General features: G+C 34.3%; 1 protein-coding gene across 13 annotated transcripts in view; it reads left to right on the top strand.

The window, feature by feature from the left end:
* The first annotated feature begins 4,848 nt into the window (after positions 1-4,848).
* Positions 4,849-16,254, top strand: part of LOC143446838 (uncharacterized) — a 64,136-nt gene continuing 52,730 nt past the window's right edge. For 10 of the 13 annotated variants that reach the window (XM_076946661.1, XM_076946662.1, XM_076946666.1 and 7 more), the window contains exons 1-25: positions 10,736-10,894; positions 11,053-11,112; positions 11,429-11,479; positions 11,617-11,730; positions 11,848-11,895; positions 12,274-12,315; positions 12,551-12,631; positions 12,738-12,818; positions 12,897-12,923; positions 13,089-13,115; positions 13,360-13,419; positions 13,502-13,543; positions 13,623-13,775; positions 13,857-13,907; positions 14,024-14,074; positions 14,189-14,257; positions 14,417-14,449; positions 14,555-14,590; positions 14,840-14,962; positions 15,050-15,091; positions 15,170-15,217; positions 15,357-15,422; positions 15,686-15,808; positions 15,880-15,921; positions 16,055-16,105. In XM_076946661.1, coding sequence (XP_076802776.1) covers positions 10,859-10,894; positions 11,053-11,112; positions 11,429-11,479; positions 11,617-11,730; positions 11,848-11,895; positions 12,274-12,315; positions 12,551-12,631; positions 12,738-12,818; positions 12,897-12,923; positions 13,089-13,115; positions 13,360-13,419; positions 13,502-13,543; positions 13,623-13,775; positions 13,857-13,907; positions 14,024-14,074; positions 14,189-14,257; positions 14,417-14,449; positions 14,555-14,590; positions 14,840-14,962; positions 15,050-15,091; positions 15,170-15,217; positions 15,357-15,422; positions 15,686-15,808; positions 15,880-15,921; positions 16,055-16,105 — 1,557 coding nt within the window. In that variant the 5' untranslated portion in view covers positions 10,736-10,858. The other 3 variants (XM_076946660.1, XM_076946659.1, XM_076946667.1) reach the window with 3 other exon arrangements.

Here is a 16,254-nt window from a genome sequence, read left to right as displayed (position 1 = left end):
AAAAAAATCCATTATTTTTTCTATTAACTTTGTTTACACCAGCTGTTACGTTTCCAATGGAAACGTGTGATCACTTTCGTCTGATTGGCTCTAGTTGATCACGTGATATGATACTCGTCGTTTTACTGGTCTTAATGGTCACGTGTCATCCTTGACGACCAGCTCAACGCGGCAACGACCTAACAACCGAAAGAATATAGATTTTAATGAATTTGCATTAAAAGTCTACAAAGCGGATGGTGGCTGAACCGTGTTAGCTCAGTATATTGTTAAAATGTAAAAACAGAAAATAAGGTGGCACTCTATAGGGTAAACTTTTATTTGAAATTTTTCATTCTCCTACGGCATTGAAAGTAGATACTTCAGTTGAATTCCCGGTATTGCAATACGAAGCGATTATTTAACTGGCGTCTGTTTACCAAAGTGGCTGAACCACCATACGGTGACCGGCGAATTTTCGCTGATGTATTCTATGACTCTCGTTTTGGACGAGGAGAAGAATGCGATGCGGGGGCTTAGTGGTCAACTATCGGGGCTCGTCGGCTTGTTTCGGGCTCGTATCTTGCCATTGCTTGCCTTCTTTTTGTCCAAATTAATTTTTGATGTAATTTAGTCATGAGAGGTGAGAGATTGGGTCGAAGTAGATTACTTTTAAATTAATTTAGAGTTTGGAAAAAAGTAGGTATAGCACTATAGCCTATGTCATTTTGAGTTGAAAATTAAATTCCTTTAATTGCCTAGCTTAGTAATTTACTCATGAGAAGTGAGAGTTTGAGTCAGAGGGGATTAGTTTAATTTACACTTTTGGAAAATTTAGTACGTCGTTTTTAGTTGAAAACTAGTATAAATTTCAATTCACAGACAAGCCTAATTGCCGTTTAACATATTCATCTTTTCCTACTTTGGTAAACGGCGGCCTGTAAAATAAGTATCTACTTCACCGGCCGCCGTTTTGTCGAAGTAAGAAAATACCATTTGCGTAACCGGCTAGCCATTTAGCGAAGTAGCTTTTTCGAAATTCGGTTATCGGTAACAACAAATGCTTAAACTACATGCTCGTTCCATGGACAAGTATGGTGTTGACCGGACTAAATTCTATTTCTCATGGCTAAAAACTCCCCAAAGGTTCATTACTAGAAAGTGGATGTTGTATGAACCCTGTTAACCACATTTTAAAGTAAAATTAAAAATGCAGGGTATTTTTTGGCACTTTCTTTTTTTCGCCACGAGCTTTCGCAAGCATAGGCTAGATTCTTTAGATATACTGCGAAAATCTTGAAATTCGTACTTTTCGCAGTATACCTGAACAAGCAAGCTTATGCTTGCGAAAGTTCGTGTTGAAAAACATAAAGTTAAACTTCAGAGTGCTATACTATATCCTGTTTTTTATTTTCCATTACTACAGTAATCATTTTTGTTTGTAACGGTGGAAGGTAAAGAAAGTTTTTATAGAGAAACGTACTGACATGCAAATTCTGTACGTTTCCATTGCTGTATTGAATATCAGAAACTTTGATATGACATAATGGCGCACCTTAAAATTCAGGTTATAATGTCTTTACGTAAAATGGTTTATGACGTAATAAGAAATCACCATAACTACAAAAGTTTTTCCCACTAACTGACTAATTTGTAAAATGCTCTCTTGTGGTGTGCGGATGCTAAGTCGCATTATAGTTTCAGTTAATAGTACTAGGAGAGCATACCGTATAAAATGCTTTCGTGCTTTTGCAGCTTAAACGTTGTTAGGCTTATTGTGAGAAACGTTTATTAAAACTAGATTGTGATTATTTGACGGAACCCGCTCCTGCTTGTCATTTTCCTTTTGACAACCTGCCCGTATTTCGGTGAAAGTGGATCTAACTGTGTTTTAAAATCTTTTGAAACGATACAGGTAAGTGATATTGTCACTAGTTGCCTTGGAGTTGCGCCTAATTATATCAATGCTTCTATGATACACAAAATATATAAAGATTATATAGCGGTATGCTCTAGATATATGATGAGATCAATGCCAAATTTAGACTCATATCTATACAAATAGTAACAAAACTCATGCTTTTAAATTATCGTATAAAAGAGATGTCTTTAACAAAGGAAATCTCGAAATTTTAAAGTAAATATTGTAATACCGCCAATGATCTGCTTCATAATACAGTTTTTATTACCACTTAACCAGTTAATAAAGGTTACTACAAAGACAGTAAATAACTTTGAAGATTATGGCAATTAGGCAATTATAAAACAATGCAATATTGCACCATCGGCAATTATAGCACTACCGTTACTTAAACTAAGTCCTAGGTGCAATTTTTACCAAAGCTTGTGATAGTTGACTATTGGCATTTCTAATTTACACTACTTTTCGCTTCGAACGCGATATATTAACTCAAAAGCTTAAAAATTTGACAAAGTGTTCTTTTTAACGTTTTATAGCTCGCAATGGGTTGGCTTTTTGGTACCGCACGGTACTGGTAATTAATTGTAATTTATTTGGTATGCGTCGTAATATGCCAGCACCGGACTCCCGATAACCAAGGCAGTAGTTCCTGCACAGATACAACAAGTTGAACATGGTTAGCATTCGTGCTGCAAAAGCTTTTTGTAGGAACTGAAATTGTTAGGTATTACCGAAAAATATCGAATAATCGCATTTAGCCAACCAATTTTTGCCTCTGAATTAAACTTAGTTTTGTTTGAATTTAGCGATATAGGTCGAAATGCAGACCTACTCAGAAATAGCCTACATAGTGTTGTATCGTACAATTTTACAAGAAACGGTGTCTTGAAATAAATTTTTTTAAGTCATTGTGAATAAATATGTGGTATATGTGCTGGTAGCGCCATCACAGATGGTATGCATACAGTTCTATACTGCAAATAAATCGGTGATTGCATTGTCTGACTGCCGATATGTTGGCAGACAACAAAAAGCTAACCATTTTTAATGTTGTACCGTACCCTGCAGTTATCTTTTACATACCGGTATCAATCGGTATTGAAGGCGTATGCGCTTGTAGGGTCACATTTATTTCGTATGTTAACGCAATAATCCTATTTTCAAGTTTTATGCTTTACACCCAAAATTAATGGAAAACCAGTAGTAAAAAAATCCATTATTTTTTCTATTAACTTTGTTTACACCAGCTGTTACGTTTCCAATGGAAACGTGTGATCACTTTCGTCTGATTGGCTCTAGTTGATCACGTGATATGATACTCGTCGTTTTACTGGTCTTAATGGTCACGTGTCATCCTTGACGACCAGCTCAACGCGGCAACGACCTAACAACCGAAAGAATATAGATTTTAATGAATTTGCATTAAAAGTCTACAAAGCGGATGGTGGCTGAACCGTGTTAGCTCAGTATATTGTTAAAATGTAAAAACAGAAAATAAGGTGGCACTCTATAGGGTAAACTTTTATTTGAAATTTTTCATTCTCCTACGGCATTGAAAGTAGATACTTCAGTTGAATTCCCGGTATTGCAATACGAAGCGATTATTTAACTGGCGTCTGTTTACCAAAGTGGCTGAACCACCATACGGTGACCGGCGAATTTTCGCTGATGTATTCTATGACTCTCGTTTTGGACGAGGAGAAGAATGCGATGCGGGGGCTTAGTGGTCAACTATCGGGGCTCGTCGGCTTGTTTCGGGCTCGTATCTTGCCATTGCTTGCCTTCTTTTTGTCCAAATTAATTTTTGATGTAATTTAGTCATGAGAGGTGAGAGATTGGGTCGAAGTAGATTACTTTTAAATTAATTTAGAGTTTGGAAAAAAGTAGGTATAGCACTATAGCCTATGTCATTTTGAGTTGAAAATTAAATTCCTTTAATTGCCTAGCTTAGTAATTTACTCATGAGAAGTGAGAGTTTGAGTCAGAGGGGATTAGTTTAATTTACACTTTTGGAAAATTTAGTACGTCGTTTTTAGTTGAAAACTAGTATAAATTTCAATTCACAGACAAGCCTAATTGCCGTTTAACATATTCATCTTTTCCTACTTTGGTAAACGGCGGCCTGTAAAATAAGTATCTACTTCACCGGCCGCCGTTTTGTCGAAGTAAGAAAATACCATTTGCGTAACCGGCTAGCCATTTAGCGAAGTAGCTTTTTCGAAATTCGGTTATCGGTAACAACAAATGCTTAAACTACATGCTCGTTCCATGGACAAGTATGGTGTTGACCGGACTAAATTCTATTTCTCATGGCTAAAAACTCCCCAAAGGTTCATTACTAGAAAGTGGATGTTGTATGAACCCTGTTAACCACATTTTAAAGTAAAATTAAAAATGCAGGGTATTTTTTGGCACTTTCTTTTTTTCGCCACGAGCTTTCGCAAGCATAGGCTAGATTCTTTAGATATACTGCGAAAATCTTGAAATTCGTACTTTTCGCAGTATACCTGAACAAGCAAGCTTATGCTTGCGAAAGTTCGTGTTGAAAAACATAAAGTTAAACTTCAGAGTGCTATACTATATCCTGTTTTTTATTTTCCATTACTACAGTAATCATTTTTGTTTGTAACGGTGGAAGGTAAAGAAAGTTTTTATAGAGAAACGTACTGACATGCAAATTCTGTACGTTTCCATTGCTGTATTGAATATCAGAAACTTTGATATGACATAATGGCGCACCTTAAAATTCAGGTTATAATGTCTTTACGTAAAATGGTTTATGACGTAATAAGAAATCACCATAACTACAAAAGTTTTTCCCACTAACTGACTAATTTGTAAAATGCTCTCTTGTGGTGTGCGGATGCTAAGTCGCATTATAGTTTCAGTTAATAGTACTAGGAGAGCATACCGTATAAAATGCTTTCGTGCTTTTGCAGCTTAAACGTTGTTAGGCTTATTGTGAGAAACGTTTATTAAAACTAGATTGTGATTATTTGACGGAACCCGCTCCTGCTTGTCATTTTCCTTTTGACAACCTGCCCGTATTTCGGTGAAAGTGGATCTAACTGTGTTTTAAAATCTTGTGAAACGATACAGGTAAGTGATATTGTCACTAGTTGCCTTGGAGTTGCGCCTAATTATATCAATGCTTCTATAATACACAAAATATATAAAGATTATATAGCGGTATGCTCTAGATATATGATGAGATCAATGCCAAATTTAGACTCATATCTATACAAATAGAAACAAAACTTATGCTTTTAAATTATCGTATAAAAGAGATGTCTTTAACAAAGGAAATATCGAAATATTAAAGTAAATATTGTAATACCGCCAATGATCTGCTTCATAATACAGTTTTTATTACCACTTAACCAGTTAATAAAGGTTACTACAAAGACAGTAAATAACTTTGAAGAGTATGGCAATTAGGCAATTATAAAACAATGCAATATTGCATCATTGGCAATTATAGCCCTACCGTTACTTGAACTAAGTCCTGGGTGCAATTTTTTCCGAAGCTTGTGGCAGTTGACTATTGGCATTTCCAACTTACACTACTTTTCGCTTCGAACGCGATATATTAACTCAAAAGCTTAAAAATTTGACAAAGTGTTCTTTTTAACGATTTATAGCTCGCAATGGGCTAGATTTTTGGTACCGCACGGTACTGGTAATTAATTGTAATTTATTTGGTATGTTTCGTAATATGCCAGCACCGGACTCCCGATAACCAAGGCAAGGGGTCTTACACAGGTAGCCTATAGCAAGTTGAACATGGTTAGCATTCGTGCTGCAAAAGCTTTTTGTAGGAACTGAAATTGTTTGGTATTACCGAAAAAATATCGAATAATCACATTTAGCCAACCAATTTTTGCATCTGAATTAAACTTAGTTTTGTTTGGAATAAGCGATATAGGTCGAAATGCAGACCTACTCAGAAATAGCCTACATAGTGTTGTATCGTACAATTTTACAAGAAACGGTGTCTTGAAATAAATTTTTTAATTCATTGTGATTAAATATGTGGTATGTGTGCTGGTAGCGCCATCACAGATGGTATGCATACAGTTCTATACTGCAAATAAATCGGTGATTGCATTGTCTGACTGCCGATATGTTGGCAAACAACAAAAAGCTAACCATTTTTAATGTTGTACCGTACCCTGCAGTTATCTTTTACATACCGGTATCAATCGGTATTGAAGGCGTATGCGCTTGTAGGGTCACATTCATTTCGTATGTTAACGCAATAATCCTATTTTCAAGTTTTATGCTTTACACCCAAAATTAATGGAAAAACAGTAGTAAAAAAATCCATTATTTTTTCTATTAACTTTGTTTACACCAGCTGTTACGTTTCCAATGGAAACGTGTGATCACTTTCGTCTGATTGGCTCTAGTTGATCACGTGATATGATACTCGTCGTTTTACTGGTCTTAATGATCACGTGTCATGCTTGACGACCAGCTCAACGCGGCAACGACCTAACAACCGAAAGAATATAGATTTTAATGAATTTGCATTAAAAGTCTACAAAGCGGATGGTGGCTGAACCGTGTTAGCTCAGTATATTGTTAAAATGTAAAAACAGAAAATAAGGTGGCACTCTATAGGATAGGGTAAACTTTTATTTGAAATTTTTCATTCTCCTACGGCATTGAAAGTAGATACTTCAGTTGAATTCCCGGTATTGCAATACGAAGTGATTATTTAACTGGCGTCTGTTTACCAAAGTGGCTGAACCACAATATGGTGACCGGCGAATTTTCGCTGATGTATTCTATGACTCTCGTTTTGGACGAGGAGAAGAATGCGATGCGGGAGCTTAGTGGTCAACTATCGGGGCTCGTCTGCTTTTTTCGTCTCGTATCTTGCCATTGCTTGCCATCTTTTTGTCCAAATTAATTTTTGATGTAATTTAGTCATGAGAGGTGAGAGATTGGGTCAAAGTGGATCACTTTTAAATTAATTTAGAGTTTGGAAAAAAGTAGGTATATATATGTCATTTTGAGTTGAAAATTAAATTCCTTTATTTGCCTAGCTTAGTAATTTACTCATGAGAAGTGAGAGTTTGAGTCAGAGGGGATTAGTTTAATTTACACTTTTGGAAAATTAGTACGTCGTTTTTAGTTGAAAACTAGTATACATTTCAATTCATAGACAAGCCTAATTGCCGTTTAACATATTCATCTTTTCCTACATTGGTAAACGGCGGCCAGTAAAATAAGTATCTACTTCACCGGCCGCCGTTTTGTCGAAGTAAGAAAATACCATTTGCATAACCGGCTAGCTATTTAGCGAAGTAGCTTTTTCGAAATTCGGTTATCGGCAACAACAAATGCTTAAACTACATGCTCGTTCCATGGACAAGTATGGTGTTGACCGGACTAAATAGGCTACTCTTTCTCATAGCTAAAAACTCTCCAAAGGTTCATTACTACAAAGTGGATGTTGTATGAACTCTGTTAACCACATTTTGAAGTAAAATTAAAAATGCAGGGTATTTTTTGGCACTCTGAAGGTTAACTTTCTATTTTTCGCCACGAGCTTTCGCAAGCATAGGCTAGATTCTTTAGATGTACTGCGAAAATCTTGAAAATCGTACTTTTCGCAGTATACCCGAACAAGCAAGCTTATGCTTGCGAAAGTTCGTGTTGAAAAACATAAAGTTAAACTTCAGAGTGCTATACTATATCCTGTTTTTTATTTTCCATTACTACAGTAATCATTTTTGTTTGTAACGGTGGAAGGTAAAGAAAGGTTTTATAGAGAAACGTACTGACATGCAAATTCTGTACTTTTCCATTGCTGTATTGAATATCAGAAACTTTGATATGACATAATGGCGCACCTTAAAATTCAGGTTATAATGTCTTTACGTAAAATGGTTTATGACGTAATAAGAAATCACCATAACTACAAAAGTTTTTCCCACTAACTGACTAATTTGTAAAATGCTCTCTTGTGGTGTGCGGATGCTAAGTCGCATTATAATTTCAGTTAATAGTACTAGGAGAGCATACCGTATAAAATGTTTTCGTGCTTTTGCAGCTTAAACGTTGTTAGGCTTATTGTGAGAAACGTTTATTAAAACTAGATTGTGATTATTTGACGGAACCCGCTCCTGCTTGTCATTTTCCTTTTGACAACCTGCCCGTATTTCAATCAGACGAGTATCTAACTGTGTTTTAAAATCTTTTGAAACGATACAGGTAAGTGATATTGTCACTAGTTTCCTTGGAGTTGCGCCTAATTATATCAATGCTTCTATGATACACAAAATATATAAAGATTATATAGCGGTATGCTCTAGATATATGATGAGATCAATGCCAAATTTAGACTCATATCTATACAAATAGAAACAAAACTTATGCTTTTAAATTATCGTATAAAAGAGATGTCTTTAACAAAGGAAATATCGAAATATTAAAGTAAATATTGTAATACCGCCAATGATCTGCTTCATAATACAGTTTTTATTACCACTTAACCAGTTAATAAAGGTTACTACAAAGACAGTAAATAACTTTGAAGAGTATGGCAATTAGGCAATTATAAAACAATGCAATATTGCATCATTGGCAATTATAGCCCTACCGTTACTTGAACTAAGTCCTGGGTGCAATTTTTTCCGAAGCTTGTGGCAGTTGACTATTGGCATTTCCAACTTACACTACTTTTCGCTTCGAACGCGATATATTAACTCAAAAGCTTAAAAATTTGACAAAGTGTTCTTTTTAACGATTTATAGCTCGCAATGGGCTAGATTTTTGGTACCGCACGGTACTGGTAATTAATTGTAATTTATTTGGTATGTTTCGTAATATGCCAGCACCGGACTCCCGATAACCAAGGCAAGGGGTCTTACACAGGTAGCCTATAGCAAGTTGAACATGGTTAGCATTCGTGCTGCAAAAGCTTTTTGTAGGAACTGAAATTGTTTGGTATTACCGAAAAAATATCGAATAATCACATTTAGCCAACCAATTTTTGCATCTGAATTAAACTTAGTTTTGTTTGGAATAAGCGATATAGGTCGAAATGCAGACCTACTCAGAAATAGCCTACATAGTGTTGTATCGTACAATTTTACAAGAAACGGTGTCTTGAAATAAATGTTTTTAATTCATTGTGAATAAATATGTGGTATGTGTGCTGGTAGCGCCATCACAGATGGTATGCATACAGTTCTATACTGCAAATAAATCGGTGATTGCGTTGTCTGACTGCCGATATGTTGGCAGACAACAAAAAGCTAACCATTTTTAATGTTGTACCGTACCCTGCAGTTATCTTTTACATACCGGTATCAATCGGTATTGAAGGCGTATGCGCTTGTAGGGTCACATTTATTTCGTATGTTAACGCAATAAACCTATTTTCAAGTTTTATGCTTTACACCCAAAATTAATGGAAAAACCAGTAGTAAAAAAATCCATTATTTTTTCTATTAACTTTGTTTACACCAGCTGTTACGTTTCCAATGGAAACGTGTGATCACTTTCGTCTGATTGGCTCTAGTTGATCACGTGATATGATACTCGTTGTTTTACTGGTCGTAATGATCACGTGTCATCCTTGACGACCAGCTCAACGCGGCAACGACCTAACAACCGAAAGAATATAGATTTTAATGAATTTGCATTAAAAGTCTACAAAGCGGATGGTGGCTGAACCGTGTTAGCTCAGTATATTGTTTAAATGTAAAAACAGAAAATAAGGTGGCACTCTATAGAATAAACTTTTATTTGAAATTTTTCATTCTCCTACCGCATTGAAAGTAGATACTTCAGTTGAATTCCCGGTATTGCAATACAAAGTGATTATTTAACTGGCGTCTGTTTACCAAAGTGGCTGAACCACAATACGGTGACCGGCGAATTTTCGCTGATGTATTCTATGACTCTCGTTTTGGACGAGGAGAAGAATGCGATGCGGGAGCGTAGTGGTTAACTATCGGGGCTCATCTGCTTGTTTCGGGCTCGAATATTGCTATTGCTTGCCTTCTTTTTGTCCAAATTAATTTTTGATGTAATTTAGTCATGAGAGGTGAGAGATGGGGTCGAAGTGGATTACTTTTAAATTAATTTAGAGTTTGGACAAAGTAGGCGGATGTCATTTTGAGTTGAATATTAGATTCCTTCAATTACCTAGCTTAGTAATTTACTTATGAGAAGTGAGAGTTTGAATCTGAGGGGATAAGTTTTAGTTAAACTTACACTTCTGGATGTTTTAGTACGTCATTATAAGTTAAAAACTAGCATACATTTCTATTCAAAGACAAGCCTAATTGCCGTTTACCGTATTGGTGTTTTCCTGCTTCAGTAAACGGCGGCCGATAGAATAAGTGTCTACTTCACCGGCCGCCGTTTACCGAAATGAGAAAATACCATTTGCGTAACCACCTAGCCATGTAGCGAAGTAGCTTCTTCCGAATTCTGTAACCCGCAGCCGGTAAAATAGAAGCTGCCATTGCAATAACTAATTGGATCGCATTTAAGGCAAATATTTCACAAAAAGATCAATCAAAAGTTTTTACCCTAAGTAGCCTATTGCCTAAAATTTGAAGGATCCTTATTAGTTAATGCCAGTAAAATTAATACGGCACCAGCTTACATCATTAAAGATTTTCCATTATTTTTCTGATTTTTTTTGTCGGATTACAGTAATATGTTTGCTGCTTAAACAATTTATTTTTGTGCATTGTGTCAACAGTTGTTCTCTTTTTCATAGTAGTATTCTGTTTAGGGATTTACCCTGTTTAACTCCTTTTACCAACGCAAGTTTTGTATTTTGGTATGTAACCCTGTAACACATGGCGAGTGAATGGTGATTTTAAAAGATTAAGATAGACAAACTCTGCGCACTGATGTTTTAATTTTGCCAGTACTATTGTACTCTAAAGCTAGTTTTTAATATTTGATTTTTAAAAATTTGTGGCAGGTATGAGTTACGGATACGGACGTTCAGGTCATTCTCCGGTAAATATTGAATATGACTGTATTTTTTATAACTTACCATAATTTATTTTTTATATTTACTTACATAAATTTATTTTGTGGTAGGCCTGTATGCCATTTTCCAACCATAAGTAATAATCGTTCATTTTGAAATCGATAAATTGCCTTTTGTTCTGAAGGTTCACCCATTGTTTGGAGGTCATGCAGCAAAAAAATCATCTGTGTCCGCCTTGCCAGCGGTCAGTAAGCTTATCATAATTTTAAACTGACCCTTATTATATTATCTTACCGGTTGTTACTGTTTCACAAAAAAATCATTTTTTGAAAGCTGATTTTTCACAGCTTTTCTTTTAATGTAACTTTAGAAACCTTTCTTCTAACCTAAATCTAACTTTAAATAGCTAAAATCAACCAATTCTCTTAAACTAACCAGCTATTTTTAAAAACTGTCAGCATGTCCTATGTACAGTGAAATATAGTCACAATCTATCTGTCTTAAAAAATTGTTTAATAACAATATATTTCTAATTCATATCTGTGTTATTTATATTTCAGTTGAATCTTGACCCAAGTGTGCCACTTTCAGCAAAGCAAATACCAGCACCGGTTAATAACATTATCATTGGTTTCTATAAAAAAATTTAGCATAACATTTGGCTATAGCTATAGTATGATAATGAAAAATGTTCCTTTGAATCTTATAGGAACAAGTGACTTGAATTTTGCATTTGCTTACACTGCAGGAAAAACCAGACTATGATCGATTTCATGGACCACAAGGACCGATGTATAATGTGCACATGGTGCGGGATGCATATGGTCAACCAAGAGAAGTGGTTTATCCTGTGGACTACTATGTTAGTGAGAGTCTTGATAGATGAGCTTAAAACTAAAATCTCGTTACGATTGTTGAATTATAAGTAAAATATATTTACTTATAAACAAACATATATATATCTTTGTTTTTCTTTCAGGATGATGATGTAGACCCAAGATACATGGAGATGGCACCTGGATATCAGGTTACTATGCTGTAAATGGATTCTTGTGCAGTGGTTTTGAAATAAGATGTCCCCAAGTCAACCCAATCCTCTGATGCAGTATTGCAATCTCAATTATGTTTTGATTTCATCCATTACTTAATCAATTTCAATAAATCCATTTCCAATGTCCTGTCTTTTCCAATTGTTGATGTGCCATTGCTGACTATATTTGCCAATCAGTTACTAAATCAAAGTACGTATAATACTAAATACAAATTCCAATTTATAAAATTTTGAAATGTGGACACAAAACTGTGACAATTCCTCATATTTTGAAAGTTATCAAATAACTTTGTCATGCTTGTCAACATTAACTTGCGAATGCTTGAAATAATCTAATAAATTTGTTTTTTGCAGATGATGTCTCCAATGGCTCAATTTGATCCTGCATTGGCCATGGTGAGTTTTATTGATGTGATTTATTCTCAAATCTTCAAGTTATTATTATTAATCTTGCCATACATGCATTGATCAAACTTTCATTTTGATTTAGTCTAACAAACTTCTCATTTAATTACTGGGTATTAAAATCATTTGTCTCCCCAAGTTTATTTTAAGTCCCCTTGTATTCGTACTCATGATGCTAATATTACTCCAATATACTTTTTGATTGGTATCTTAATTTTGTGTTAAGAACACCCCGATGGACATGAATTATCCTGGGTATGGACAAGAAGAGTTTGTGATGCAAGAAAAGGTGGATCCAGAAATGGAGGTAAGAGTGAGTTCAGTTTCATTTCAACAAAGGAAGAGCTCATACTGTTCATTTTAATCATAAATATGTTGTTACAGTTAATTAAAATATGTTTTTATTGTTTCAGGGTGAAGTTCCCATGGATAGTGAAATTGTTTACACGGATTTAGAAGATGATAGTGATTTGTTTTTTGTGGACGAAAAGCCGGTATGTAATCTTGCAGAAAATGGCTCTTATAAAAACATTTTTGTAGAAACATTTTCTATGAAATTTTGTTGTTTTTAGGAAAAGAAAGGTCCAAAAACTGATGCAGTAAGTAGATCCTTTGGATTTTTGCAAAATACTAGTTAATTAGTTAATAAATAAAAAATTAATTTAGTGAAAATGATTACACGTGTCTGTGTATTTGTAAATTGCATGTATTAATAATTACTTAATACGCAACTAAAAAATTTAATTATGCAAAATGTATCATAGGAGCATCAAGGGGGAATAATGGAATGGGTAAGTATTTTGTTTGTGCTAAACTTACGGTGTCGTATAGTACTGTATTTAGACCCGAAAATTTTTACTTCTTTGATTACCAGTTTTACTAACCATGAATAAGTCGAAATAATTTACTTTATCCCTTTAACTTTGAGTTAGTGAGTGTTCACTGTATTTTGAAGTGGGTTTTATAAAGTTGATTATATGTATGGTATTTGTTCACAGAAAAAAAAACAGTTAAAAAACTTTCTTTTTCTTTCAGCTTTCAAAACCATCATCTAAACCGTATATCAGTAAAGAGAGACAGGAATACGAAGCTCGTGTATGTACTTATTAGCACTATTGTGTGTGTTAACACATTGTATAATGTGTTTTTATCAATATTACTTCATAATGTATTTCAGATGGCTGCTCGGGAAGAAGCCGGATCATCATCTTCTTCCTTTGTGAGTATTTTGTTAGTTTTTATTTCCACTGTGTTTTATATCAGTGCAAAGTGCCTTATTTTGTAATTGATTTTTGCAGGAGAATCTTTCTGAGGAGGACTTTGATAAAGCTTTTCCAGCAGATATATCTCAAACACCAACCTTAATACCAAAATGGAAAAGAAAAAGAATGGAAAGGGAAAAGAAGAAGTTAGAAGCCAAAAGTGAACCTGCAAACCCTGTGGAAACTTTGGTAATTAGAAATTACACTATTCTGTTATAACTTATACTACAACAGTTATAAGACTATTACTAACATAAGATTGTCATGTAGACAAGTAAGCTTTCGGAAGATGAGGGTGAAATAAAGAAAGATAATGTTGAGGTAAACTCACAATTTTATTTGGTCTTCAACTGTTCAGTGTTTGTATTGTTCAAGTTTGTTCTATGTTACAGTATTAAAAAATGTCCAGTTTTATTTAATTTTTGTTTTATTTCAAGATACCTCAGTCGGATGCTGTAAAAATTGCACCAGCACACTCAGTCATTAATGTAAGTTTGACAATTTTTGCCATGGAAGAAATGTTGTTTATTTTAAGTCCTAATAAATGTTTAGATTTAATATATACATAAAATATTATTCATTTTGTCATGGATTGTATACAGCTTGCAAAAGAAGACTTGGCTGCTGCAGCAGCAACAGAAACAAATGAAAGTCCTCATTCATTTATGGCGGTAATTGTTTGTCAAGAAATAAAACACATCATAGTGAAATACCATGTTTATTAATATAATAACCATGTTGTGTCTATAATATAGTACTAATTATTATAACTAACCTTAGTATATTAAGCTAGTATCAGCGAAATAATTTGCGGTATTTTTTATATAAAGGCTGTTAAAGGCTCTCTGGAATATCAACCTGAGGTGAGTAATGCAATATGAACAAAAAAGAAAGTTTTTGTTTCATCCTTTATTTTACCTTAATGATATACTGTACAATTTCTTAAAAAATACATTTTATTTTGGCAGGAGGAATTTGAGGAATCCTTCAAGGCTGTAAAAAATGTTAGTTAGTTAGATTGCTTTAAGTTGATAAATAATTAATCATTCAGTATATAAAATTTGCTTTTAATTTGTTGTAATTTGTTTTGGAAATACCCCATTTAAGTCAGGCTGATTTTTTCTATTGACTGGACCCCAAATGAAGTCATTTCATGCCATTCATTTAAATGGCTTGAGTCATTTTAACAGTGGTGCCACTTGCAAGTCATTGTTTTTTTGGTTGCGTTTTTGTATTTCCCTTTTTGTATTCAGCAAAGAAAAACGAATACAAATATGTACAAATATGGAAATGGTTTTCCATCCAGCAAGGCTTCACTGGGAAAACCAGGATCAAGTCTCGCTAAATTGGGACCACTGATGCCGATTCAACCTTCGGTAATCCGACTATAAATGATTTTGTAATTACTGTTAATTCAACAACTTTTTTAAACACAATCTTCCTCTGCCATATTTGATATTTAGATGAGCCAAGCTCCATATTTGAAGCAGAAGAAGAACGGAAAGGTATGATATTGTGCTGTAGTGCACTGTGCATGCGAACTCTTTTGAATGATTTATACCGTATATTATTTCTGCTTTTAGGTCTCCATTCATAATGCTTCAAGAAATGCTCAATCTTCTGCTATACAGGTATACTTTATAATATTGCTATATCTAACTCATGTTAACAACACAAAAAGTAAGGAACTTTAGCTTTCGCTTTTGGGTTGAAATTGCAATTATAACATGCTGCAAAAGTATAGTAAATGTCTATACTATCATTGCTCAGGCTGCAAAACAGGAGCTTGCAGCTGCAGCCATGGCGGAGAGCATGTCTCAGCCTTATCTTGTAGAGGTATGTTGGTATAACTTTTTTGGTAATGACGTGATAAATTAGAGATTGTCAAAGTTGAAACAAGTGCTGCATATATTATATTTGTCTTTTTATTTTAATCAATTGTACAAGTTTTTTTGGCGTATTTAGGAAGTTAATATGCTTTAGGGTTTTACTATTAAGATGAGCAGCAGATGAAGTCTGCTAAAAGTGTTAGCTAGATTTGAATTTTTTTGGCTACCCCTGTTTTTGTGCCCATGACATACTATTTTTTTAAATTTCAGTACGATCCTCGTTATATGGCTTTTGAAAACTCATACCCTGATGATTTCAGAGCTGGTTATTTTCCCCCACAACAAGCTTCTAGCTTAGCAAAACTCGGGCCTCTGATGCCTATTCCACCTTCGGTAATTGCCTTTAGCATTAATTAATCTGTTACCTGTTATTGTGATGTATTAATTTCAAATTTCTCATGTAGGCAGGAAAATATGGGCGAGAAAAGAAGAAAGGGAAGGAACCGGTATGATTTAACATGTATATTATCATTATTTGCTATTATTATCTTGTAGTTTATGGACTTTAGGAGAAAAGAGTCATTTTCATGTTTTGTTATTATGTCATCTTTTATTCCTTAAATTTTCTTGTATTTTAAGATGTCTATTTTGGATGCAGCAAGAGCTGCTCAAGCTACTTCAGTAATCAGTGTAAGTTTATTAATTTTTAAATTCCATTTTGTGAAATTTGTAACTTTGAGCTGATGATATGAGTTTATTTAGCAATTGAGGAATTGCGTTAACTGCAGATACAGAACTTTGTATGCAAATTTTGTTAATAGTTTGAAATAATTTAACAA

The sequence above is a fragment of the Clavelina lepadiformis genome, chromosome 2 (genome assembly GCF_947623445.1).
Source record: "Clavelina lepadiformis chromosome 2, kaClaLepa1.1, whole genome shotgun sequence".
NCBI lineage: Eukaryota > Metazoa > Chordata > Ascidiacea > Aplousobranchia > Clavelinidae > Clavelina > Clavelina lepadiformis.
The sequence above is the reverse complement of the archived record's forward strand: the minus strand, read 5'-3'. Positions and strand labels throughout refer to the sequence as shown.